The sequence below is a fragment of the Lepisma saccharinum genome, chromosome 5, assembly GCF_977018435.1.
Source record: "Lepisma saccharinum chromosome 5, izLepSacc3.1, whole genome shotgun sequence".
Lineage (NCBI taxonomy): Eukaryota > Metazoa > Arthropoda > Insecta > Zygentoma > Lepismatidae > Lepisma > Lepisma saccharinum.
Genome location: NC_139233.1, coordinates 7,272,609 through 7,299,938, shown reverse-complemented (window position 1 = coordinate 7,299,938; position 27,330 = coordinate 7,272,609). Strand labels below are relative to the sequence as shown.

The window sequence follows — 27,330 nt, the reverse complement described above, 5'->3', positions numbered from 1 at the left end:
TCTTGTAAAGCTAGCTCTCGACCATGATATAATTCTAGTGAAGCTACCGCCCAATCTAACACACATTATCCAGCCATTAGACAAAACATGTTTTCGACCAATTAAAGTAGCTTGGAACAACCTGCTTTTAGACTGGAACAGAACCAATCCTGGTGCTCGTTTGCCGAAGTCTGTCTTTGCTCAGTACATAGGGAGAGTGTGGTCTAGGAGTTTCAAGAAATCATACCTAGTGTCGGGATTTAAAACTACTGGTCTGTTTCCACTGGATGAATCCATGTTTCCAAGTGAAGAATTTGACCCCCTTGCCCTAGCACGATTTCGTAATCAAAGTCAAGAAGACATACAACCTGGATCAACAGTTGTTGCTGATGTTCAGATGACTCAGAATTCACCAAATACAACTGCCTCCACTGACATCCCACCAGGAGCAGTTCAAGATCCAGTAAACATTCACACTGCCAGCCAACCAACCACTCCTTCCTCTTCCATTACTTCAACAGCAATGCCAATGCCTTCAGATGTTGAAAATGTTCTGAATAGAAGTACTACACCACCATCCCAGTATCTGTCTTTTGAACAATTCATCAGAGAATCTCTTAGTAAACAACACAGACCAAGCGGACAAAATCCAAGAACAATGTCTAGTGGTAATCTATCAAGAGTACGCCTTTCTGATCAGTATGGCGAAATTCTAACAACTGAAGATGCTATGCAGCGACTGAAAGAAATGTCTAATAGGCCTACCAGTGCCAAAAAAAGAAATCGCCCTACTCAGAAAAAAATTCGCACAGGAAAGACCAAAAAAGACAAGAAAAGAATGTCCCTTCAATCCAGCTCTACTTCTTCAGAAAGTGAAATAGACCTATCTCTCAATCAATCAAACAATCAAGTTTCTGGAGGAAAAAGAAACTGGCAAGTTCGATTGGCCACGAAGACCCGATGTTGAGGAAATTGATAGGAAGTTTATATTTTACGGACCTTTGGAGTTAAATGGAATCGGTCCATTTACCCTTCCATTGTATGACATCATTAAGAGCAAGTATGAAGCTTTCAAAAAAGAAATCAAACATTCAAATCAGTAGATCTACTGGTGCCAAACTGACAAATGTTAATATGGGTCAAGTGTTCTTTGGTGTAGCTTTTGTCATGTAGCCTATATTTTATGGTTTCATATATAATTGTTTTTTGAGACTGATAAGCTTAATTTCTGTATATATTAGTTTTTCACGACAGTTAAACCTGTTAATGTAAGTTATCTTAAGTGTTTTCATAAGTATTAGCACTACTTGTTACAAATTGGAGTAAGTTTTCCTCCAAAAAAGATGCTTTTTTGTACTTTTTCTAATTGATATACTAGATTGTACATGTAACTATTAGAAGTTTTTTCTTTACTACATTGTAGAATGGCCTGTAACCTTTCAAATAAATCATAGAACACTGATTTTCATTCACACATGTTTGCTTCACAGCTGGGAAATTGAACTTTATGAAAAAAGACGTTAACTTGGGATTTTATTTAAACAAGCATTGATAACTCCAGAAGAAGTAGAGCTATTGTGTTCAAATTTGCAGGGTAAATGGGACATTTATATATGATGTTCGTATTACCCCAACAGCAATCTAAAGCTATTCAGTTGAAATTTCTAACTTATGTTCCATTAACCCCAAATGGGGTAATTGGAACAATTTTATGGTGTCATGACATTTTTTTTTTTTGGACGAGTATTTGCAATGCAGGTATGGTCATTATTTTTTTCAAAAATATACAAAAGATGCCCTTTTAAATGGTAGAAATTTTTAAAAAATCCATCAGTAACTTTCTGAGTAATTTACAGTGGAACTTCTACAGGCTGTTTCCTGTTCTAATTACCCCGGTCTCCCCTACAATACAATTAATGAAGAGACAAATACAAAAAACGCCCATGCCGAGGTCGGGGTTCGAACCCTGAACTCCTGGTGTCATAGCGTGGAGTGATAACCACTACCCCGCGGTTGGTTGATTTGGTGTTTAAGTCCACTTTATGTACATAAAAGCTAATCGGAACTGGACCCACAGTTTAAAGTGGGATCCAAACCACTATGTGCGTCCATCTGGTACCGATCCGGGGCCACTTGCACTCCCCCATGGAGGTCAGCCGACAACAAGGATGAGTGGAAAGCTCTAACTATTCAGATACTTGGGTATCGGTAAAGCAAACTGCATATTTACTCAGTGGTACGTAAATTTCAATTGGATTTTTGAAACACCATAGTTGCATATGATTAAGGTTTTTTTAAAAAAATTGCATTCCTTGATTTCCCTAATTTCTTCATCTCACGATCTCGTTACTGAAGGATCCGGGCTCGAGCCCTGGCCTGGGCATTAGTGTTCCTTTGTAACCACTCTTCATCTGTTTAATTTAATCAACGTTCATCGTCATGGCAGAAGTTAGGTAAAGTGATGGAAAAGCAACGCTAAAGAAAGGAAAAAGAAAATACAAATAATTTCCTCCCAGTGCATCTGCAGGGCACTGTGAAATCAGGAGTCCAGAGTTCTCCGTTTATGACTGTCCCTCGTGACTTCCATAAGCTCGTTAGCTATTTATCGCGATTAAATCTATACAGCTAGAAAAAGTGATGGAAGGTGGCAAAAATTAAATATATTAGAGGGGATGAACAGGTAACAAAACACACTTTTTTGTAGTTTCTTCAACCATATTCATTTGGCTTTTTTAGTTCTGGGATACACTTTACATTCCAAATTATTTCATTATTCACTGCAGAGTACAACACATAGGAACAAGAATGCGCGCTCGTCACAGGTTCGAATCCCGGCCTGAATTGTTATTTGTGAGGTCCCTTCATCAATTTCATTATATCATCACTCATCCTCATTTTCACGATAACCAAATGTGGCAGAAAGGTGAAGTAAAATAAACCAAACCAACAACAATAATTAGAATGTGCATTTTCTTGCCCAAATTAATACACTTTCATGACTGTTTAACTTACCCATTTTTTATTGGAGGCCAAATTATTAGAATATTTAAATAAAACACTACTAAAACGAGAGCGAGAGAGAGCATGAGCAAATATTTGTTATTTAATCATTATATATTCCATATTTGAAAAAAATAAAAGAAACCATAACATTTTTGTCTGCACATAATACAAGTACGTTCCCATTCATATACAAATAAAACTACATCCCATATTATACATAATATTGTACAACGTTTAAAAGGTTGTGTAAATACAGAGAACATAAGTACTGCAGAAAATTTTCCACAGAGTTCTTTAGAGGATTTACAAAGGAATCGAAGGGAAACCAATCCCCTATCTGTCCTATAGGAGATAAGACTGGAGGACCTGAAACCACGGGCTTTTAACCATGGGAGCGGGGGGCGAGGAGGCAAGGGAGGTACAGGCAGAAATCTTCCCTTTCGCTTCGGGCAGTTGTCTATACCTGGAACTGGTAAGGCGGAAGAAGAGCCAGCTAGGGTATTCAGCCTTGCCAGCTGATCACATCGAGGGACGAGAAGCGCGTGGAAAGAAATGTTGCATATGAACTGAGGCTTCTAGATAATAAATATTGTGATTTGAAAATAATTAGCGACATGAGATTGATTGATCTATCTCTGCTAGACTAGCTACTCCTCAGTGCACGTCACTGGTATCTACAAATATCATTTGACAACCCTGTCAGAAAGCAGGTGCACATGCACACAAGTTTTCCACGCTTAGGCTGCTGCAAGTCTGGCAAATAGTCTGCAATGAAATGTTGGCCGGTTCAGACACATATCATACCAGTGGATGGATTCATCTGAACGGGTTCCATTCAGGAGACGCAGTGGGCACTGCGACGATGGTCCAATGAGGGTCGCCATCAAATGTGCCAGAGCATTACAACATGATACAATAGACCAGACAACAGAAATCCAATGGCAACATGCAGTGGCTCAGTCGGTAACAAGTCTGACTACCATGTTAAAGGTCCCGGGTTCGATCCCCGGCTGGTTCAAATCCGGGAACTTTTCTAACGTTGGAAGCGGCCCCAGCGCACACCCAGCGTTGAATAACATGGGTACCTGGGGGAAACCCTGGGGGGTAAAGGCAGTCAGGGGCATGATGCTGATCACATCACCCCCACTCACAACCGGATCAAGAAAGTGTGGGGCGTTACCCCCACACCCCCTATATGCCTTCGTGGCATGGTGCTAAGCACAGGGGAGCACTTTACCTTTTTATGGCAACGTGCAGACACATAGGTCTCCAGGTCGGAGGAGGGGTGTTTTCTGGCATCCTGATGCTTCTCAGTGCAATGTCTCCTGCATCTCCTGAATGGAGCCAGTTCCGATAAACACATCTACTGCCACGATCCGTGTCTGAACCAGCCAACGTTCCATGTCCGACTAATTGCCAGAGCGGCCTAAGCATGGGAAACTTCTGCCCATGTGCACCTGCATTCTGACAGGGTTGCCAAATGATATTGGTAGATACAATATGCGCCACCTTATAATATCTCTGGAAATAATAACCACCAATTGAGTGTGAACATGTTCAGTCTTGTAATTCTAAAATTAACATCACAACAATAAAAGTCACTGTGCTTACCTAGTTGCTACAACCTGCCAATTGCCACTATCAGTTCCTACTCTCCTCATTTCTATACTGTATCCTGTCACTATGCAACCACCATCGTAGGGTGCACTGGACCACGCGACAGTGGCTGCGTTGCTCTCACCTTCTGTGGGAGTGACAGTTGGCTGGCCTGCTGGAGGATCTGGAACGCCTGGAGAAAATTATATTGTGCATTATTGCTGAGTAAATATTAAGATGCAGCAAAATATATAATACACACATACATTATACACATACACACACACACACACACGAGGGGTTCACAGCGCAAGCGGCGTAACACCATTCAAGAGAGTTTTGAGAAAAAGGCACATTTAAATAACTTAGAACTATGTTGTTTAACTGTTGGAGCACAAACATATAGTGGTGTGCCCCTATGAGCAAGAATTTGAAACGTAGAAGATGCTTACTTCTAGCACTCAAATGTTGATACTTCACACTTTTAAGTTATGCATGTAACTCCATCTCAATGTACTCGGTAGGTCTAAGTCTGTCTTTTATAATTTGGGAAGCAGGTAACGATTAAGTATAATAATTTAGAGCTGTATCAATGTATGCACAAATGGTGTATCAATTTATGTTATATTTCTAACAAATGGTTAGTTAGATACAGGGGCGGCGCCAGAAATTTTCGACCGGGTGGGCAGAAGCTCCTTATTGATAGATTAGGGTGGGCAGTATGTCACTACCCAAGTATTTTCCCATATAATTTAGATTTGGATTATACACTAGTCCTCTACAATTATATATACTACGGGCTGACAATTTGACTACCCTTTCTTATTAAAATATTTAGCAGAATCTGAGGCCTATGTGGGAAGTACGAAAAGTAAATAGTATATTTAATAGTTTATTGATGAAACAACTAGAAATTTGTCGTATGTAACATTAGCAACTTTAACAATAGAAATTTTCCAGTAACAAATTTAGCATAACTTATCTGATTGACATTAATTATTAAATTTACAAATATAGGCAAAATAAATGTACTGGAATCAGATTGTGTTTCCCATTACTTATTAAGGTTGGTTCAATATTCTGTATTATTCTTACGTGGAAAATATCTTATTAATCAGCAATTTTGAATAGGGAAGTTCTAAATCTAATTGAATACAAATGAACATGATTAGTGGATATCGGTCAACTCTGAAAGGACAATCTGCGTAATGGTAGGATTAAACATAAATAAAAAGTGCACAAATGAAACTAATTAACTAAATCAAGTAATATGAATCTTATATTAAACTTAAATATATTAATAATAACTACTACCAGTACCCAGATGATGACTTCAGCAGACAGATTCTACCAGTTCAAGGTAGAGCTACGAGACGTGAACCCAGCGCTGCCAGAGAGAGAGAGCTCCGCAAACCACGCGAGAGCCTTCCCTTTCCATAGTCACATGACTGGTGACATATTACTTCCCCAAAAAAGGAAACAAACGAATAACGAATTGCACACAATCTGACTCCTATTCCTTTGCGAGCGAGGAATAGCGTTACAAGTATAAATGTAAGACCATATATAGTATATATGTGTATGTAAGATGTATGTATGTAAGATGCTCAAGGTCCCGGGTTCGATCCCCGGCCGGTTCAAATCCGGGAACTTTTCTAACGGTGGAAGCGGCCCCGGCGCCCACCCAGCGTCGAATAACATGGGTACCTGGGGGAAACCCTGGGGGGTAAAGGCGGTCAGGGGCGTGATGCTGATCACATCACCCCCACTCACGACCGGATCAAGAAAGTGTGGGGCGTTACCCCCACACCCCCTATACGCCTTCATGGCGTGGTGCTATGCACAGGGGAACACTTTACCTTTTTTACCTTTTACCTTTTTTTCTTGTTTTCCTCTATATTCCTTTCTAATCTATCCTCGCATCTTGTTCCATTTCCTTTCGCTTTGTCTCTGATGGACACAATTATTTCAAGGAAGTGTTTACCCATGCGCAGCCATACACCAGCCATACATTCTAATCACATTCTTTCATGCATGTTAATACATTGAAATATCTGTGAATTAGGTTTAAGTTTGTGTTGCAAATACAAGGCACATACTTGCTTTTATGTATTCGGCAACAATGATAGAAAGTGCGATGGTAGACAATCGTGAAGTTTCTCGTAATTTAAATACATGTTCCTGAGCATAGTATTTTCATGGTATGAGTTTTTGGCTGAAAGAGTTTTCTTACTCCTTGGGGGTCACTTTTCTTAGCTTACAAGGTTTGTACAACTGAGAAATCTATCTGAATGTTTGTAGTACCGGCGATTGGGTGCCAACATTTGAGGCGCAAGAACAATATACTTTTTATTGGTGGGCCTCCCCGATGGCGCAGTGGTAGCGTCGTCGCCTTGTAATCAAGGGGTCCCGGGTTCAATACCCGCTGGAGGCACATAGTGGTTCGGATCCCACTTTAAACTGTAGGTCCAGTCCCAATTAGCCTTACTGTGCATAAAGTGGACTTAAAACAACAAATCAATCAAATCAACTTTTTATTGGTAGAAAAGGCTTAGCATAAAGAGGCCATAATGCGGGGGCAAAAAGTGGCAAAATGTGGCGGCGGAACTGCATCTCCCAAAACACACACGGAAAATAAATTTTTTGTTCATTGTCCATGAAGTATTCCTAGGCTAATGAAAGGCTATTTTGATAAAATATCATTCATAAGTAATAAACAAATAAGATTGAAAAATCTGTTCAGAATTGAAGACATTATTAGCTAAGTTGCTATTCGTTTTCTGAACTGTGATGTTAGTAATGCGGGAGAAGCAATACACGTATGGTTACATGAACATATTTTTTGAGGTAATTATTTAGGATACAAGGAATTCATCGAAGTTGATCACCGTGTCAGTAATAATTAATCTATTTTTCATAGATGACTTGGATTGTATGGCATAACCATTTCGAACACACTAGAATGTCAACCTCTGTCCTGTACAGCATAACTTGCAAACTTTATTCTTTCAGGGCAACGAGTCTCTGGCGCCTGGAACCACTGTCAAAGTAATAATTTATGAGGGTTTGTATTTTGAGTGTCAGCATATGTTTGTTTTCGTCCCTTCGTTACTTTAATCTAATCACCATTGAACCTTATTGTCGTCATTATCAAAATTAGCAGAAAAATGACTTTAAATAAAACAAATCAACCACAACTTACTCTTCCAAAAATGGAGTTCCATTTGTCCATAGGTCTTAGAGCCGGACCCCGTGGCTGAGTGATTAGCACATCGCGCTGCGACGCCAGGGGTCCTGGGTTCGAATCCTGCTCGGGCATGGTAGTTTGTAAAATGTCCATTCATCAATTTCATCACTCATCCCCATCTTTGAAAATTAGCCAAGAGGCACAAACCGCGAAGTAAAATAAAACAAAACAATCCAATCCATAGCTCTTAGAAAGTTGAGATGGTAGTTTCAATTTCATTAGTGGATCAAGGCAGCTAATTCCATGAACAATGATGTTGTTTTCCGAAAGTCTCAAATATTTGACTCAGGCAATCACCCTCTTAAAATGAACGCATCTTCTGTGGTGATAAAATGCCACGTTTGGTGCGAGTTCTTTTTGTATATTTTTCCCCAATGGCATAACGCTGTCGCATTATAATGAAGAGGTCCTGTGTTCGACCCCCCCCCTCCTCTGGTGGAAGCACAATGCACACTGGTTCGGACTACACGTTAAACTGTAGGTTAGTCTCAATTAGCCTTTCTGAGCATACTGAAAGTGGGCTTAAAAACAAACTAACAAAATCGTCTTCTGGATACTTCGTGACATAACATTTTTATTTTCTTCAGCTGCATCTACAGATTCTGTTGAAATTTTCGGTTGATTCATGTGACAAAATTTATGTGTGGGACGAGGATTTCTAAATAGGATAAGCCACTCATTAGCAATTGAATAATTCTGTAGCTTTTTCCCAGCGGCGTAGTGTCCACGTAAGGCTTGTAAGTCCACCTTACAAGCTGAAATTATTGAAGAAAACGTATTTCATTCCCGTATTTATTGCTTGAACACACATAGCAATATCAGACTTCAAGTAGAACTTTTAACGAAACAATTGAGGACTTGTTTTGATTCGAGTTGTTTCTCTGTAAGGCCTCTTGAGAGGACTTACGTGCGGGTGAATGGAAGAAATAATTTGGACTCGCCCATGGCGGGTGTGTTTGCTTACGTAGTATCTCATCAACCAATGACAGGGCGCCCCGATTCTCACGCACTGTAATGCGCATTACGAGTGGGTGCTGTCTGGCGAGATTTCTGTTCCCGCTGCGTCTGTTTGCACGGTCGGAAGAGAACCAAGAAAATCGACTCCCGTGTTGTTTCAACAATGCTTGACGGGCGGTGTAGCTAACAAAACGGGTGTCATTTTAAATGTGTAAACTAACTATTAAGTTCACAAAGAGATGGTTTAATTTTGGATATTACCTTCATTAGAAGCAGCGAAGTTAAAGATAAAAGAGGAATGTCTGGCAATTCTAGATCCGGCAGCGCCCGCAAAGTTAGGCGCGTGCGTCCCAGTTGCCCGTAATGTTAAAAGCATGCGCGTAATACTTAGCGTTATGATTTACAGATTTTTTTTTACCTTTTCCTTTGTCTAAGTTGCTTCATATGCTTTTCAAAATGTGCGCAAATATCGTAACCATGATAATGAGTAATATTTTCGAATGCATTTGCATTTGCAAATTGTATCTTACGCATTTCCCACAAATGGCTTTTTAGTGAAAGAAAAAGAATAATAAGAATAAAAATATGACATGGCCTTTCCAGAAGAAGAGTTTGTGTCCTTAACTAAGCTGTATGCGAAATTTTTCAATTGCTACCAGTTGAAAGTTGAGCTACAGGTAATTTATTCTGAAGTCGAATATCAAGTAAAGAGTGTGTTTGAACTTTATGAGTAACTAGCTACCTGCGTACTACCCATTTGAATGAAGCTGTTGAACAAGTGTACAAAGTAACAGAATTGTTCCTCACTGTTCCTGCCTCAAGCTCGTCGGTGGAAAAGTAGTTTTCTGCACTGAAGAGGATTCACACATTTCAACGCAGCACACAGACTCAGGCAAGGAAATCTGACTTGGGACTGATATCCATTGAAAAGGAGCTGCTAAAGACATTGACCAGAAACTCCCGATTCTACGACGACGTGATTGAGGTGTTCAGACTAAAGGATCGTCGGATCGAGTTACATTATAAATGAGAATTTTCATTAAGTAATACATACATATGCTATTATTGTTAACATAGAGTGTGTGCATTTTATGTTTGAAATTGAGTATGCCCATGCACCACTTACATTCAAATAGATTCAATTTAGTTAAAATATCTTTGGGTTTTCTTTATCCAATATTCAGATCAGGTTTATCTAAGGAAGCCTTACACCTTTCATAGAATCACGCTACGCCACTGCTTTTTCCATACATAACTGGTTTATTAAAATTTGTTCACTTCAGTATTGTAGTGATTACTGTGATTCCTTCTTATTAGTAGAATGAATATACGAGGGGTGACTGAAAAGTTCTCGGCCTACCCATGATGCATTTATCGTAGCTGAATGTTACTTTAGCTAATCATAATATATGCCTTTGCAAAGCCCTATACCAAATTTCATAGTACTATCTTCTTTTGTTTTTTATATTTTGATGTTTGAAGTGAAGACGGTGAGCATTTTCTGAAAAATGGATAAAGTGAGCATTCGTGCGGTTATACAATACCTCCTGAAAAAAGGCATGAGTGGACAGGACATCCACAAGGACATTATGGAAACATTGGGGGAGGATGCCCCATCGTATTCTACTGTGAAAAAGTGGGTGGCGGAATTCAAGAGGGGGAGCACCTCTGTCCAAGATGCACCTCGCAGTGGAAGGCCGGCAACGGCCTGTACTGAAGAAAACATCACAGCAATACAGGATCTTGTTATGGCAGACCGGCGAGTGACAGAACGTTACATCGCAGAGAAAGTGGGGATGTCCCAGGAACGCGTTGGACACATACTAACAGTTGTGCTGGACATGCACAAGGTGTCATATCGATGGGTCCCGAAAATGTTGAGTGCTGAGAACAAACGTCAGAGACACCTCTTGTCTGCAGCAAACTTGACCCTCCTTCAGGCTGATCCTGAGACGTTTCTCCAACGTTTCGTAACCATGGACGAAGCAGGGGTCCACCACTTTCATCCAGTGTCCAAAGTGCATTCAAAATAGTGGAAACGCCTCTCCTCCCCCACCCCCAAAAAGTTCAAGTCAGTGAAATCAGCTGGCAAGGTGATGGTCTCTGTTTTTTGGGATGTGAGGGGTATCATCCTGGCTGAGTATCTAAAAAAAGGTGAAACGGTGAACGGTGCATATTATGCTGCTCAACTGAAACGTTTGAGGGAGGCCATCAAGGTGAAACGTCGTGGAATGTTGAAGAAGCGCGTCCTTTTCCACCAAGACAATGCACCCGCGCACACGTCCACCATTGCAATGTCCGCCATCGAGTCCTGCGGCTTCGAACTGCTTCGACACCCTACCAATTCGCCAGACTTGGCTCCCTCAGACTTTCATCTGTTCCCTAAACTCAAGCAACACCTCGGTGGAATCCATTTTCCATCAGATGATGACATCATGGCTGCGGTGGAGGACTTTTTTGCAGTGCAGGATGAAACGTTCTACAAGGAAGGTATCATGGGCCTACAGCACCGGTGGTAAAAGTGTGTGGCGCTGAAAGGGGACTGTGTTTAAAAATACCCATGAACGATTGAGCCCCTGGCAACCCTTCATGGGTAGGCCGAGAACTTTTCAGTCACCCCTCGTAGAGTTGATATTTCGCATACCATATTGATATTTGAAGATGACAGGTATATAAAAATTTTAAAGAAATAAAAAAGGGAAACTTCTGGAATTTCAATGCAGAGCTAATTAAAACTATATTAAACTATCTAGCATACTTAAGCCAGAAGGTTTGTGGCTGCAGCAACAGAAGCCTTCCATCTGTCCCTATTCGGGGCAAGATCAATCCAATCTTTCCCATCCTTGTCGATTTCTTTTAGGTCCATCTCAACGTTATCCCTCCATCCTCGTCTTGACCTTCCTTCTGGTCTCTTACCATCAGGTTTCCCAACAAGAATCCTGTAAACTATTCTTACCTCTGCCATTCGTGTCACATGGCCTGCCCATCTAAGTCTTCTTGATTAAATTATTTTAATAATAATTAAAAAGTCGAAATAATGTATTGTGTTGCCGGAGGAAGTAACGCTAAGATGATGTTTTTATTTGTTTATTTGGAGATTATTTTAACCATACTCAGGCTGGGATTTATATACGTATGTGGAGTCCCCAGTCCTCAACTTCAACCTAAATTCTGATCTAATCTTGATCATACCCTGCATAATTTTGAGCCTCCTAAGCCTACTAACTGCTTTTAATCATGGAAGTATTCATTGGATCACCGTTTTTGTTTCAAGATCTCTAGTAATTACTTTCACTTTCTAATGACAAAATTGGCTTTATATGGGTTGATAATATGTGAATATTTCTAGCATAGATAATATTCACAAGTAAAATATACATGTTATGAACACCAGAATATACTTATTTATCGAATCACTCATATATCTCCAATTATATGTACTTATTGAATTTGATTGGGTGGGCAATCGGGTGGGCACAGGAATTTTTGGGTGGGCGCTTGCCCACCCGTGCCCACCCCTGTCGCCGTCCCTGGTTAGATATTAATCATTTAACCCTCGGATGCATGTGTGGGGTCATTTTGACCCCACTGTCTATTTATTTCCTGGTATTATAATAAAATCTAAATGAATAATTCTGTTTTTCTGTGACATCTTACCATGCTACTTCAGCTATAGGAACATGTATAAATAAATTTCTTACAATTTATTTTAAATTATATTTTTAACGTTTTTTTAACAATACCCCTCCTTTCCATGTGTGGGGTCATATTGACCCCAGCCTGAAAACAGCAGGAAAACATTCATAAAGGGAAATTGATCCTACATATTATGATCAATTACGGAAGAAATAAACTAAATCATCTCAAGGTCAACCACCCACCCTGCCATGACTCACTGCAAAGTGCGCATGCGCAGATGTATTTGGCGCGGATCAAGGCCAACTGAGAGAAGTTGGGATGTTCCTGTTCGTGAGCTTTTTCTCAACAAATTTTCCAACCCGAAGTAACAATACAAAGCAACAACCTTTGGAGTAAATCGTTTCGAAAACATCAGAAGACTGCTCTGATCTGATGACAAACGTACTGGCGCTGCACGTTTGGAGACTGATCACATGGCTGCATTTCGATATATCTGGACACTTTTTATCAAAACCTGTCGCAGAATCATGGTACCCGGCGCCTTTCTTACGATTGATGAACAGTTAGTGCCTTTCCGTGGGAGATGCAAGTTCGTGCAATACATACCAAGTAAACCTGCCAAATGTGGCATCAAGATCTTCTGGTTGTGCGATGCTGATAACTTTTATGCCAAAGACGGTCTAATCTACTTGGGATGACAGCCAGGAGAGCCAGTTCAAAAGAACCTCGTCAGCAACGTCATGAAGAACCTGTGCTACACACTGCGGAACTCTGGAAGAAATATCACAACTGACCAATTCTTCACAAGTCATGACTTGGATAACGCTCTCCTGTTACAAAATATAACCATTGTTTGAACAGTAAAGAAGAACAGACGTGAAATCCCACCTGCACTTACTAATATGAACACAAGACAGCCTTGCACATCACAATTAACCTTCCATGAAAATGAGACCCTGGTAAGCTACGTGCCAAAGAAAAACAAAAATGTCATTCTACTCAGTACCATGCATCATGACATACACATTGATGATGATGATTCTAAGAAGAAGCCAGAAATCATAAAGCTTTACAACCAAATATAGAGTGGAGTGGACGCCATGGACAAACTGGTTCAAACATACACCTGCTGAAGACAGACACCTCGATGGCCAATGGCCCTCTTCTATAATGTAATCAATGTAGGCGTTCTCAATGCATACACATGCTACTTGTCACAGCATTCTAATTACTATTCAAGCATCAGTCACAGACGCCGTATGTTCCTTATCGAGTTGGAGAATGAGTTGTTTCTTCCTCACATGCGGGGGAGGTGCCAAAGCTTGAACCTGAAGAAACCAGTAACCGAGGCAATGAAACTTTGCGGCGTGGTAAGGTAGGCACAGAGACTGGAGGATAGATCTTTAAAGAAAAGAGTAAGATGCCAGTTCTGCACATGACAAGAGGACAGGAAGACGACGGAACATTGCAGAAGATGTGGGAAACCTGTGTGCAAGGTCCACAGCAGTGTGGTTGTGGTGTGCTCAGAATGCGAGTGAGGTGTATTTAATTGCCATGAGAGGCCGGCACATTCTTCTTTTTAACTTCCATTAATATGTAGAACAGTGAATTGTCAATACATTGTTATTTTTTTTGGGGGGGGCTTAAATAATAATAACAAAAGGGCAATTGTTTCCTATGTTATATTCAGAGTTATATTTATTGATCAATAAACGATATTAGCTGAACTATTTACTCTGTCGTACTTATTTCAATGCATAATTGCATTGGGGTCAAATTGACCCCACATATGTAAAGTTGTAAAAAAAAAGTGACATGCATCCGAGGGTTAATGTAAGAATCAGTGATTTAATTGCTGGCTTCAAGTTGCTCAAGTTTCTGGTCTGTAATTAAGAGATCTGTGGTAAAGTGAATGGATTCGCGCATGCGCAGATCGTTTTGTCGCAAGCCACTCCATACGAGACAAAATTTCATGAACCTTTGTTGTTTTGTTGCAAACTGTCACAAGGTAGGTGACTTCAAATGTTTCGTCCAGTGTGCGGCCGCAAACAAGGGTCTATGGTAAAACCTTCCCTGAGACGGTTTGCGACAAGAATGAGTCGTCGCGATCGCGTCGTGTCGGATCCGGCTAGCCTTATTGTTTGCCGAGGATAAAACAAGTATTATGTATTTGGTGCACACCACAGCACAAGAAAGTGAAGTATAGGGATATAAAAGATTCCGATAAAGCCTTCTCAAGGCACTTAATTACAAAGATACGAAACTTTGAATTCGGAATTGCAGTAACATCAATGTAATCTTGCATGCGTTGTTAATGCACTTATAGCAGTTTCATTGTTTCTTCGAGAACACAGCAATTATGCACTTGCTTCAATAAGAAAGCATAAATGAAACGCCACACGAACATTACAATTTGCCATTGTTACTTTGTTTTCCCGCAAAGGGCAACAACACGTGCCATTAGCTTCAGTTAAATAGCGTATCCAGCGCCTAGAATGTCGCCAAAGGAACTGCCGTATGAATTCCGTAAGTGGGTAATAAAACCACTATAAAAACCAAAATAAGGTAAAGATCAGAGGGACAGCACAATTAGAATTGAAATGGTAACGGCGTTGAAGTATCGGTCGGAGCAACATAAGACGGAAGAAAGGCAGAATTTAAAGTTTTCATTATGTTTATTCGCACAGTTTGTTCTACCAGCGACTTTCTTTTCAACTTCTGGAGCACATTTAGCATGTTATTTCAATGCCATTTTTTGTTATTGGTAAAAAATAATTTGTCTCTTTAATATTTACGGTTCAATGTAATTAGAGTTACCGTGAAAATCAGGGAGCGACCCTCCAACCTCCTGGAAATTGGCATCGTTTAAGTTACAAGAGCAGAAAGCGTGTTATTTTTATAGTTAATAACAGAAATCAAGTTCATGTACGAGTAATATTCGAACGGAATAACCAAAGTGAAAAGGGTGGATTAGATCGAAAATATAGAGTGTAAAATGCAGGAACCAACTTAAGTTCTATTTAAATCTAATTTAATCCAAAGAATAAATTGTCCCACTGATTTCAAAATTCAAAAAATAAGATTTTTATGTCAGGGGTAACACAGAGTAAACTTTCTAACTAAAATTACCCCCTACGTTTTACAGTTTCTTCTTGAACGAGGTCCGTAAAAGTTAATAACAAAATGCTTTTCAGTACACTAACTGCACGAAATATTGAAAATAAACAGTTGTGTTCAATGGATGCGATTAGGTTCCAATACTGGGGAGCAGGACAGTTTACTTTTCTTTAGATAAGGTTTAGCATAGTGCGGGGCAATAGTGGAAAAAGTTGAAGGGGGAGGCGAAATGCCCCCTACGCCCCCCCAATCTGCTATTGCTGAATATTGAATCATTTGGTGGATCGAATAGAATAGTCTCCTCAAGGATATAATTATAATTCATAATAAAATGGGTTCATAATCCTCACATTTGAGAAAAACAAGGTGAAAAAACATGATAACACACATTTCCCTTAATATTAATTTTACCGTTGACTGTGCCATTTTGTGTCATGCATTTCTGCCGCAAAGGTGACCGCGGTGATACGAGTAAATACAGTTAATTAAATATGGCAATTGCAATCTGTCCCGAAATGTTTTTTTCTTGTTTTTTAATATGTTGAATATAATTAACACAAAATTTCTCTCTCTGTATCATCAAGTAGATTGTGCAGAAAATCTAAACGTATTCTAAAATTTCTGATTGGTTAGTATTATTTATTCTGAATAATGCACAGCTTATGTACTTGGTAGAATTAAGGGTGGTAGTGGGTAACCAACCATCCTTCAGAGTAGGGATGGCCAGATCCGGATCGGGTTGGTTCCGGATCCTAAAATTTTTCGGATCCTGAATTTTCAGATCCGGATCCGGTACTTTTGGATCCGGATCCGTTTTGCCATCCCACATGCGCTTCTTTGGAAAGTAAGAATGTGCTTATAACATATTGTTACCTGCTAATATACATATAATATAGTGTGTGTGCGCGCGTGCGCAATTTGTAATTAATTAATACACCTACACGGGAGGTCTAAGTCTCCCCCTCCGATTTCCATGAAACTGCCGTGCCCAATATCCAATATTTGGAGGGGTAAAGAATAGTCTTTATTTTAGTAGCAAGTCCCATATTTTAACAAGCCTGATCGATGGCGTAATGGTAAGGTTCTCAGTTTGTATTCAAGGGGTGCCGGGTTCTGCAGCCACATTTCACAATGTCCAGTCTCGATTAGCCTATCTGTGCATAAAGTGGGCTTAAAACAAATTTTCTGCAGATATTTTGCAATTTTTTTTTCTGGATTTGACGCTGTGAACAATAGAGGAGTATGTTATATGTAGATGTAGATATAAGTCATAAGCCTCCCCAGAGATTCGAAATGAAATGAAGGAGCACATATCACTGCTTAAACCGAGATATGATCTCTCCCCACCGATGACGTAGTGTTAACGTCCCCGCCCTGTAATCAGGTCGTCCCGGGTTCGATGTCCAGTGGAGGCACATAGTGGTTCGGTTCGGATCACACTTTGAACTGTGAATCCATTTCCGATTAACCTGTGCAAAAAGGGAGCTTAAAACGTCAAAACTTAAGTGGGTTACGAAGAACCAGAGATCAATTAAGTTATCAAAGCCAAGCGGCAAACAAGCACGAAACATGTTACATTCAACTGACTAACTCCAAGCAGATAAGGCCAATGGCCAGTATTGCAAACGGACGACACGTGCTTACGTCACTTGTGTACGCGATCCTCCCGCCACCTACACATCAGCTTAAAAAAAAAAAAAAAAAAAAAGCAGGTCTCGGAAAATCTGAAACGCTTACACCACACGATTCACTGAGCAGTGTCAAGGATCCTTTACGGAGCGCTCGGTCGATTCGAGGTTGATCACCTACGAATAATGTTACGTCATCAAGGTCAGAGATCGCAAATCACGTTTCGTGGGTTCGCATGCAATTATCGGCTCTTCTCCCTCTCTGAATAAAATGACGTGATAAGGAACCACAGGTGACGCGGCGTCGGTGTCCCAGAGACTAAGCAGGTAGCAAATGTAAATTAAATTAGGAAAGTTTGTTCAGGATAGCTTACGGCACATTATTTTGCAACAAATAAATAGTATAGTTTCTCCTAAGTATACCCGAGAATACTATTTGGGAGAGAAAATGTGAAATTTATCGTGATATTGTTTCAAAAGTTTTGCGAATGTTTGCAGCACTGGATGGGTTTGGAAAGAGTGATTTTATGCGCGAAATTAAAAAGACATTTCAGGTGCATTTATAATCTGGGCTGGCAACACTGTCAGCCTTGAATTTTTACGGAAGAGTCAGTCGTGAAAAACTTAAAATAAAATAATGGGTGTCCCAAAAGTAATGCAGGATTTTAATTGTGCGTCATTTTTTCCCCACGGGGTTGGCAGCGTTTTGAGAGATCACATGTTGTAGGAAAAACATTGCGGTTAGTCAATATGGAGCGTTACATGACGAAGGAGCGAGTGACGATCGTTAAAATTCGTTACAAATACGGAAACTATGGGCAAATTACCTGACATTTTTGATAGAAGAAGCGCCCCAAATGAAACAACTGTGCGACCTCACACCGTGCGATCTTTCTCTTCTGGGGATTCATTAAGTCCAAAGTTTATGCTGCGAAGATAACAACGATTCCTGAATTGAAAGCAGAAATTCAATGAGCTGTCGAAGGTATTGAGTCACAGTTATGCGAAAAAGTTATTCAGAATATTGTAAAAAGAATTCGAGTGTCAAATGCGTCGTGGAGGACATTTTGTCAGATATTCTCTTCCACATTTAATGGGAATGTTCACTCTTTCGTTTAATGTAATAAATTTTGCCAACTAATAAATATATGAAATGTTTTTTTCCTTAAATTAAATCCTGCGTTACTTTTGGGACATTCATTATTTATAAATTAAAAGTTATCTAGGAAATCGCAAACATTCAGGGTTTGTTGCAAGACCTTTGGGATACATGTTGGAAATTGGCACTTTGTGCGTTTCCAAATTTCAGCGGTACTCGTATTTGGTATGCACTGAGAATCATCTGTTGACTTCTCAATGTTTAGCCCTTCTCTTCACGAATAACACTAGTACAGAAAATGTATTCCTACTGACTGTACCTATGTTCCTCATCTATCCGTTTACCTTTACCTAACCAATGTAGATTCACTACGAGTCATGTATTGTGTCGATCTGTTTTAAAAACTTGAACTGAAGGGTCTGATTGAAAATATCCACGCAAGAGAGAGATGCAAGCGAAGAGGTTTGTAAAAGTAATCAAATTACGATAACTGTCACGATTACATCAAGATTCAAGAATTAGACATTTTTTGCAGAATATCAGCAGTTTATGAAGTCACGTCATTTTTCTATGTACTTTCACGATACCAGTTTTTATTTTCAACTAACCTGTTTCGCACTTCACATCTTGGTTCTTTGACGAAGCCATTGCACACGTAACAAAACAAAAGAAAAGCGAGTATCTTTCAGCCTCCAACTGCAAAGGCACTTACTGCACAATTCTTTTCACTGCAAAACACGCGCAGGAAGCCTGACACGAATAGCACCCATTTCAACACAGCCCGGTGCACAACATGCTGCTTTTGTTGCAGACACGCCAAGTCATCCAGCTTATGTTTGCTACTCTGCTATTACATGTCAGTGTATCTCGCCTACGTCACGTTCTTCAGCTTTTGTTGCGTTTTTTTCTCTCTCAAAATTAGTCAGCTGTGCTGCAAGGTTCATAGTCTCGACTCTTCCAAGACATTCTGTCCAAAACAAGCACGTGACGCTTCGTTACACGTCACTGTTTCCTGATAAAAGCCTTGAACCACTTACAAAAACAAGAGTAGTGTTTAGCGTAGCGCACTGCGAAACTAGAGATTCTAGTTCGAATCTATCCAAATGGGGCTGTCGGGACATACGCTTTAGTTAAATTTGGCTTTAGTTAGAGTGTTGAAGAATTTAAGTTCCTGCAGGGTGCGAAATAACAGAGGGGGTGATAAGGGTATCCCCCTAATAAATAGTGATTTTTGTAACGAATATTTCCATTACATAAAGCCTACGCTTCTTCATTATTGTTTCATATTTTCAAACGTTATCAGTGACTCCACAAATGAAAATTGCGAAATTTAGACATGTACTTATTTTGATTATTGTTGGCTAAAGCGAGTAATATATTCATAAATTTAATACGACAATTTATAGGACAAGAAAAAATAGAAGTGGTCAATTATTCTTGGTAATTCAAATATAAAGATCAGCTAATGGAAGTGGCTAATATGGTAACAGTTTGTGATATTTTTTAAACAAAAAAATATCCGAACAGACTGTTCTCTCCCGAGAAAGATACTTGTGCGAGGAAATGAAGGATTCATTGCGAGCTCTTATTTTAACATTTATTGTTACTACAATTAGTACATTAATAATAATAGTTTCCAAATATCTACCATCAAGGAGCGAGTTGTTATCCTTATTTACCCCTGGAGGACCTAGCAATAGACCCCCCCAAAAAAGATTAATTCGCAGACATATTTTCAGTTTATAGTATTCTCCTCGAAAGTGAGATCACTTCTTGAACCAATGATCATTCAATGCATTTTTTTAATTGACCTGCCTGTATGTACTCGCCTTGGACAACCGATAGGAGTGTGAGGATCATTTATCTATGGTAGGGATTCAACTGAGTAACTTTCTACTACGACTTCCTTTATCCCTGTAGAAAGTAGGACGTAGCTAGCGAAGGTTTCTTTATCTCTCTAGAGTTCCTTCATAGATCCTTCTACTACCGAATGGAAGGAGATCCTGCATTCCAAACTCGACCTTAACATCCTTTCGGGCCACAACGACGATTTGCTTTTAGCGCAAGGCGAAGGTGGCATTCCGAGAGAGATTACACGGAAGACCCGATAACCATCTTGTCTTCTACAAGCCACCATGTCTCGGAAAGTTAGAAAACTCCCCTGACGAAACGCTGCCAGCTCCATCTGTCGGTTGGATTGACTTAAGGCAAATGCGACGAGGACATGTTTTAGCCAGGTTTGTCCCCCGCACTGCTAACTCTGTAGAAGTTAGCACAAGGAAAGTCACCGACAAAAGGTGATTGAAAAGTAATTACAATTGCACTACTCTTAAAAAAATCTCGTTTCCACCTTGTTAAATTAATTACAAAAAATTAAAATCAATTAATCAGATTTTACTTAACAATTAGTCAATTACTCTTTCAGTAGCTACTAAGGTTGTGCGGGATCCCGAAAAGTCGGTACTGGGATCGGTAAAAAACAAAAAATTCTCGTTCCGATCCCGACTTCGAGAAATGACTTCCCGGCTTTTCGGGATCCCGAACAGTCGAGAAATTCAAATTCCCGACTTAGTCGGGAAGTAGTGAATTTTTCTCGTCCCGAACGTTGCGACCAAAAAATATCCCGCACACCCTCTACTACCTACAATTTTTTCTTAGCTCTTGAAAAAAGATGTGTGCAATACGTCAAAACGTTCAGCAAATCAAAGAATTTCAGTCATTAAAGAAACAAACGTCATTTCTCTTAAATGAATGAACTTTCAACAAGTCCTCATGGACCCACTTGATATATTGCACCTTGGTATGCGCGATGCATTTTTCGAACGCGGTTGAATACACTGGACGGCGTCTGGAGTCGATCACTTGGGGCATCCTTGAAGTACTTCGTTAAACTCATCAGGCTGGAATATTACTGTGGTGCAATCATTATGCGAGAACAAGCGAGCGTTGTGCTTAACCTTCGCCAACAGCTCTCCAAGGCTGCGATTAGGGATTCCTTCCTACAAACTGCGAGCCCTTATACAGACTTGTCAGTGACGGTTCTTCATTTCTTAGAAAGGGGCGATTGTGTGGGTGGAAGTTGAGGCATTTCCTTAAGAATTCAGAATCTACGCAATGTACGTGTCTCCTCAAATGATAATACTTGAATTGAGATTGAAGCACCCAATGTTTGCGAGGGAGAGGAGGGAAGACATTTTTTCTCCCCACGACTGCCTGGAGTTGAAATTCTGATGTTCTTGCGACGAGCTTGTGTCAGTCTTACTTCAGGTTCAGGATTGGCGTTTTGCTATTAAAATCCACTTATCGCCGTAGAGTTAGGCAACACTCAACGCCTTACAGGGGAGAGAGTGTTTCAGGACCTAGATGTCCCATTATTATTGCCGGTGACTACAATGTGAAAATTCCCGAAATTCATGACAGCATCGTTCCTGTATAGAAGGATGGTGAAGAGTTTTGGAGCAAGGGCTTGTTGCTGTTAGTTTTTGAATTAGCAACTAGTACAAATATATTATTTGTTCTAAGAAATAGAATACAGAAATCTACTTACGAATTGGTATATTACACTATATCCCATAATACATAATTAAAACAGTAACAGTGAAAATGAAATGTCTTTCTTCTTATCAAAGATTTTTATCATCAATAAAACTTAATTGTGAATGTTATAAAAAGATGACAGTCACAGGCTTTCAGAGTGGATATATCACTGCATGAAATAATGGTTAGCACTTGCTATACTCTTGAATAGTCATTCTCAGTCTCGCCTCGATTTTGCAGATATCCGTCTCGTTCTGCTCAAGGATTGCGAGGCCTGCCTTCGTTCCAATATTTCAATGGATTTCGAGACAAGTCAATCTCTACTCGTTTGTACAAATTGTATGAAGAACTTCGTACATTTCAGACACGTACCGGTAGTAGAATTCCTGTTTACATGTGAAAATTAATAATAATAATAAATACTCACCTTCGACAGCGACAGAGGCGAAGTGACAATCAGCACCGAATGGATTATCGATGTTGACAACATACTTTCCGCTGTCGTCCGCCGTGATGTCTCTTATTGTCAGGGAAGACATCCGCTCATCTGTCTGGATCGTAATTCTCTCATCCGTTATCACTTCTTTACCCTGGGGGAAGAAAAAAGTAAAGGTTTAAAATTACTTCACCAGGTTTCCCCAAAGTTGCAAATATATTTATAAATAAGGTTATTCCATTACGAATTTATGTAAGTTAATTCTTAGTAAACTCTCATACTTGAAAGAGTTACGTCTCGTAAAATATTTTCTCATACTGGTAAACAGATAAAATAATCAAATTTGATTTCTTTAGTAAACAATACGTTTATTCATAGCTATTGAAAAGCAACTGTAACATTACTGATAATTCCATTACTCGTTGTCTGAAAAAGTACTTGAATTAAAGTTACTTTGTTCAGAAAGTGACAAGTTACCGTTACTCTAAGAATTCCAAACAGTGGTATTATTGGTGGTTTTTCACATGAAAGTGCCAATAAGGTACATCACTGATTTAAAATGTATACAGTGCTAACACAGACTATAGCTACTAAAAAAAGAAATTAAAGATATGATCTTACACTGAAACTTCAAGGAATCCAATGCAAGAACAATGAATATATTCACGAACACGCTGAGACTTTAGCGAAGAGCTCGCTAAGAAATGTGGCTAAATCTAATATTCATGAAATTCGGTACAAAGGCTATTAGCACCGAAGGGAATAGGAATAACGAGAAGTCTTACCACCCGCAATCATTACCATACAAAGGAAGGTTCTGCGGCCACCTTATTCGAACTTTCCGTTTGGTGGCACTGGCGATCTATGCATTACGTTTCTAGATTCAAGTGACTTATCCTGCTACCAAATCTGTTCTGATAAATACTCGTCGTTCAGCACTGCTCTCCTCGCACTCAAAATGACGGGTCTTCCTTATCGCACACTAGAGCAACTTTGCGTTCTGACGTCAGTCGAGTAATGCCTACCTTGTTAGGCCAGTTAGGTTTGGTTCTATTAGCATAAATACACTGCAAATTTATTATTTCTGCTAAGAGAAGTAAACCTTGCTAGCCTAAACAACGTAGGCATATAGCCTAACAATAAAAGCATTTCCCGGTGACTGATTGATTTGCTTTATTTTACTTCGCGCCACTTTTGGCTAATTTGCGAAAATGGGGATGATATGATGAAATTCATGAATGAGCACTCGCAAACATCCATGTCCAGGTCGGGATTCAAACTCGGGACCCCTGGCGCCGTATCGCTATGTGCTAACGACTCCGCCATGGGAGCCGGCATTCACCGGTGACGTCAGAACGCAAGGTTTATGTAGTGTTGTCCAAAAAGGGAGACCTCGAAATGACCACATAGTTTCACCACCCTTCCATATCACACGAACAAATGCTAAGAGCAGCCATCCTAAACCTGCCTGAACTATTCACATATTTACTTTCCGTACGAAAAAGTTATTTGCGGTTAAACGTTTACGTGTATGTGTTGGGCTGCTGGTCAGATTTCATGCTATTGTCGTCCTATTTATGTTGCGCAGATCATTGAAGGGCAGACTTTAGTTCAGTTGGAATGTGAGAAATCTGGAAGTAAACGTGCTTTTAGAAGGCAGTGAACTGATATGTGACCTTTCAGTGTGCTCCAAAACAAAAACTTCTAGTAACAGTCCTTCACCACGAGCTGGCAACTCTGCTGCTGACTACACGTTCTTGCCAGGTCAAGGCCGCGCTCAATCCCTCTCCAAGGATTGGTTGATCCATGTCTAACGAGGTGGAAATCAACTCGTCGCCATGGAGACGGTTTTTCCACCTTCTGTCATCCCCTGGAGAGGGAAATCCCGGACCTTCCTTAATGAAATTGGGGCAAGAAGTCACCCTCTAAATCTTCTGGGTGAGAATCCCTTAAAATATTACCTCATTATTTCACGAAGGAAGCTGACTAATGGGAGAAATTCCAGAATTACGCGCCTGCAATTTTCGGATTATTGCGCGATATATTTCTCAAGCCAGAATTGAAAGTCTTGCTTTTTTTTGGTAGCAGGAGCTTGCTTGGAAGTACAAATTAAAGGGAGAACTGTGAAAAGTCAACCGGGAGGGGCAATTTAATTAGAATATAAGAATTTACTGCACCATAGAAGTGGAAACAACGTGAACAAAGAGGAATATTTTTGCAGAAACTTGCACTAGAAGAAACCGAAAATAGAAAAGTTATATTAAAAAATGATGAGGCTAGGGTGAAAAGGGGGGGGGGGAGGTCAGTCACGAAACGCAAACATTTTTTAAAAACTATTCATTGTGCATGCTGTTTATAGTGGTATAATAATTATTATAATTATACCCCGTCCAAAGGGCTACTGCTGTAATCGAGGGGTACTGGGTTAGATACCTGGCGGAGGCACATTGCACTGTGTTTTACTTTTCAACTGTAGGTTCAGTGCATTTATTGTCGCTTGTTGATTACATTGTCTACTGTGACGTCTGTTAATTATACTGATATCTGAAATAGCCTACATGAAATTTATTATAGTTTGTAACATATATTTAAGGGTATATGACTATGCACATTACTTATACAGGGAGGTTATTTCAGTAGTTTACCGTCAGTCCGTCGGCCGCCGAGCGCCCCCTTCATGCAACAGTTCCCGGCAAATTGACTTGCAGGAAGTCCGTAACAGAAACCGCTTGCTTTGTAATGTTTCCACTTTTCACAATTACAGTTACAATTACAATTGAAATAAGCACGTACCTTGTCGCAATGCTGGAAAAGGTGTCCTCCCAAATACAAATATTTCTGGCACCTTATTTCCGACATCTAATCTTAGATTAGACATCGCTACTTTATCCTCAGTTGTCACGACAGCGCCGGCAGCTTATTGGGGGCTGGAGGAGTTGTCAGCCACAAGAGGGTGCTTCCTGTTGGCAGTGATGCCAACCATAGGGACATCTCCCTACGCATAGGGACTTTTCACTATATTTCGCCCCGAGTAGGGACAGATTTTACCAAATAAGGGAAACGTAGGGACTTTTTTCAATCTTGGAAAACAACATTTTATTGTGCAAAGGTGCAAAGCTTACTCGCCAGTCAGTTGCACTTTTTTCGTGCTCGGTTTGGAATGAATGGATTAGTTTATCTGGATACTTTAGCGAGGAGGAGAAAAAAGAACTAACCAACAAATTTCCATCAGAATTTTGAAACATGTTATCGGTTACCAAGAACTTTCAAGGAAAGTTCTTTTTTGAAAAAGTTTCCACTCTCGCGAAAATAGTGCTAACATTGCCAAATTCTAACGCGGAAACGGAAAGAATATTTTCAATGTTAAGTGATACAAAAGCAAAAAAGAGAAATAAAATGGGACCAGAATTGTTAAAGACTGCAGGAAATACAGCATCACCAACCAACATCTATCTCTTCACAGCAGCGGCATGTGTGACTTCAAATAACATAATCAACAGTAATCGACTCAACGTTATTCATTAGGGGTGTGCAGGATAAGGAAAATTCAGGATCGGGATCGGGAAAAAAATTTCCCGTCCCGATCCCGACTTCGGGAAATGACTTCCCGACTTCTCGGGATCCCAATCAGTCGGGAAATACCGAATGGTCACTTTAAGAAGTCGTTAATTATAGAAGTTTTCTGCATTGTAAGTTTCTGGAACTTATCGGAGATTGTAAGTTTTTATTCTAGAAATGCAAAAACAATCACTTAAAGTGAAAAGCAAATTTTTTCGTCCCGAATGTCGGGATTTACAAAATTCCCGTCCCGACCCAAACATTCTGTCCCGCACACCCCTGTTATTCATTAAGACAAGAATTTACAATACCGGACCATTCTGTAATTTCTATGCTACGTCTTATACTCATGAAATAATTAGTCGTGATGCTTTATCTCAAGTTGTTGGGGTGAGGTGAAAAAGTTGTTCATTAACGTGTAGAAGTTGTAAAATAAGCTTTTCAATTCTCGCAATGATTCTCCGTATACAAGTATGGTAGCCATATTTGTTGATATGAACAATTGACGACGTTCGCAATTAGTTATGCTGTCTACAGCGTTGCCACACTGTTGATTTCATACTTGGAGAGCATGGATCGTGTAAGAATGACGGAAGAGAACAGTAAAAATGTTGTTAATGTTGTACAGATTGTTAGGTGGAGTGTGCAGGAGGATGGCCGTGGGCTAATTAATAAACTTATATTGCCCAAAGAAGGTGCTTACATGTGACAGCGACAATCACGATGTAGAAGAACATGTGGAGTGTGGACTGATTTGATTACAGGTAAGTTTGGCAATAGTGCATCGATCGTAAAATTGCAGGTTACAAAAATGGTGTCTTCGATGATGAACGTTTGCCGTTAAAGTGCTACGAAAATAAGATTTTTTTATCTGTTCGTAATCACAATTAATGCAAAACTATTCACGGATAGCCCCACTGACTATTCTAGGTAAGGTTAGGTTAAGTTAGGTTAGGTTAGGCAAGGCAAACAGTTAAAATTTGGGGTCGAAAAACCACGCACGGGTAGCCCCACAAACTATTGACGAATAGCCCCACGATTGATACGCCATTCAGGTAAGGTTAGGTTAGGATAGGATAGGCAAACAGTTAAAATTTGGGGTCGTAGTAATATCAAGAATGTATATTTCGTTTTTTTAAGTATTTGAAACACAAAATCTTTCAGTAAATAATAACCAACCATTGTGCCGATCGCGGACCACTCAATTTCACTTACTTTGCAATTTCTACACGTGACCCTCAAATTTTAACTTCAAATTCGTGATTAGCAGACCTCAATTAGTGAGTATGCGAAATATTACAAAAAACGGGGAGGGGTCCTGTATTGTAAGTGTCCAGAAGTGTCCCTTTTTTTTTCATTACAATTTTTATATACCTGTCACCTTCAAATATCAATATGATATACGAAATATCAACTTTATATTCGTTCTACTAATAAGAAGGAATCACAACAATCACTACAATACCGAAGTGAATAAATTTTAATAAATCAGTTATATATGGAAAAAGCTACAGAATTATTCAATTGCTAATGA

At 39.7% G+C, this 27,330-nt stretch overlaps 1 protein-coding gene across 6 annotated transcripts in view; it reads right to left on the bottom strand.

Moving 5' to 3' along the window:
* The window catches only part of LOC145987634 (uncharacterized), a 529,186-nt gene that overhangs the window by 27,021 nt on the left and 474,835 nt on the right, over nucleotides 1–27,330 (bottom strand). For all 6 annotated transcript variants that reach the window (XM_083122088.1, XM_083122085.1, XM_083122086.1 and 3 more), the window contains 2 exons: nucleotides 22,230–22,392; nucleotides 4,594–4,771 (listed from right to left, as the gene is read on the bottom strand). In XM_083122088.1, the coding sequence (XP_082978214.1) occupies nucleotides 4,594–4,771; nucleotides 22,230–22,392 (341 nt within the window). The remainder of the gene's footprint in view (nucleotides 1–4,593; nucleotides 4,772–22,229; nucleotides 22,393–27,330) is intronic.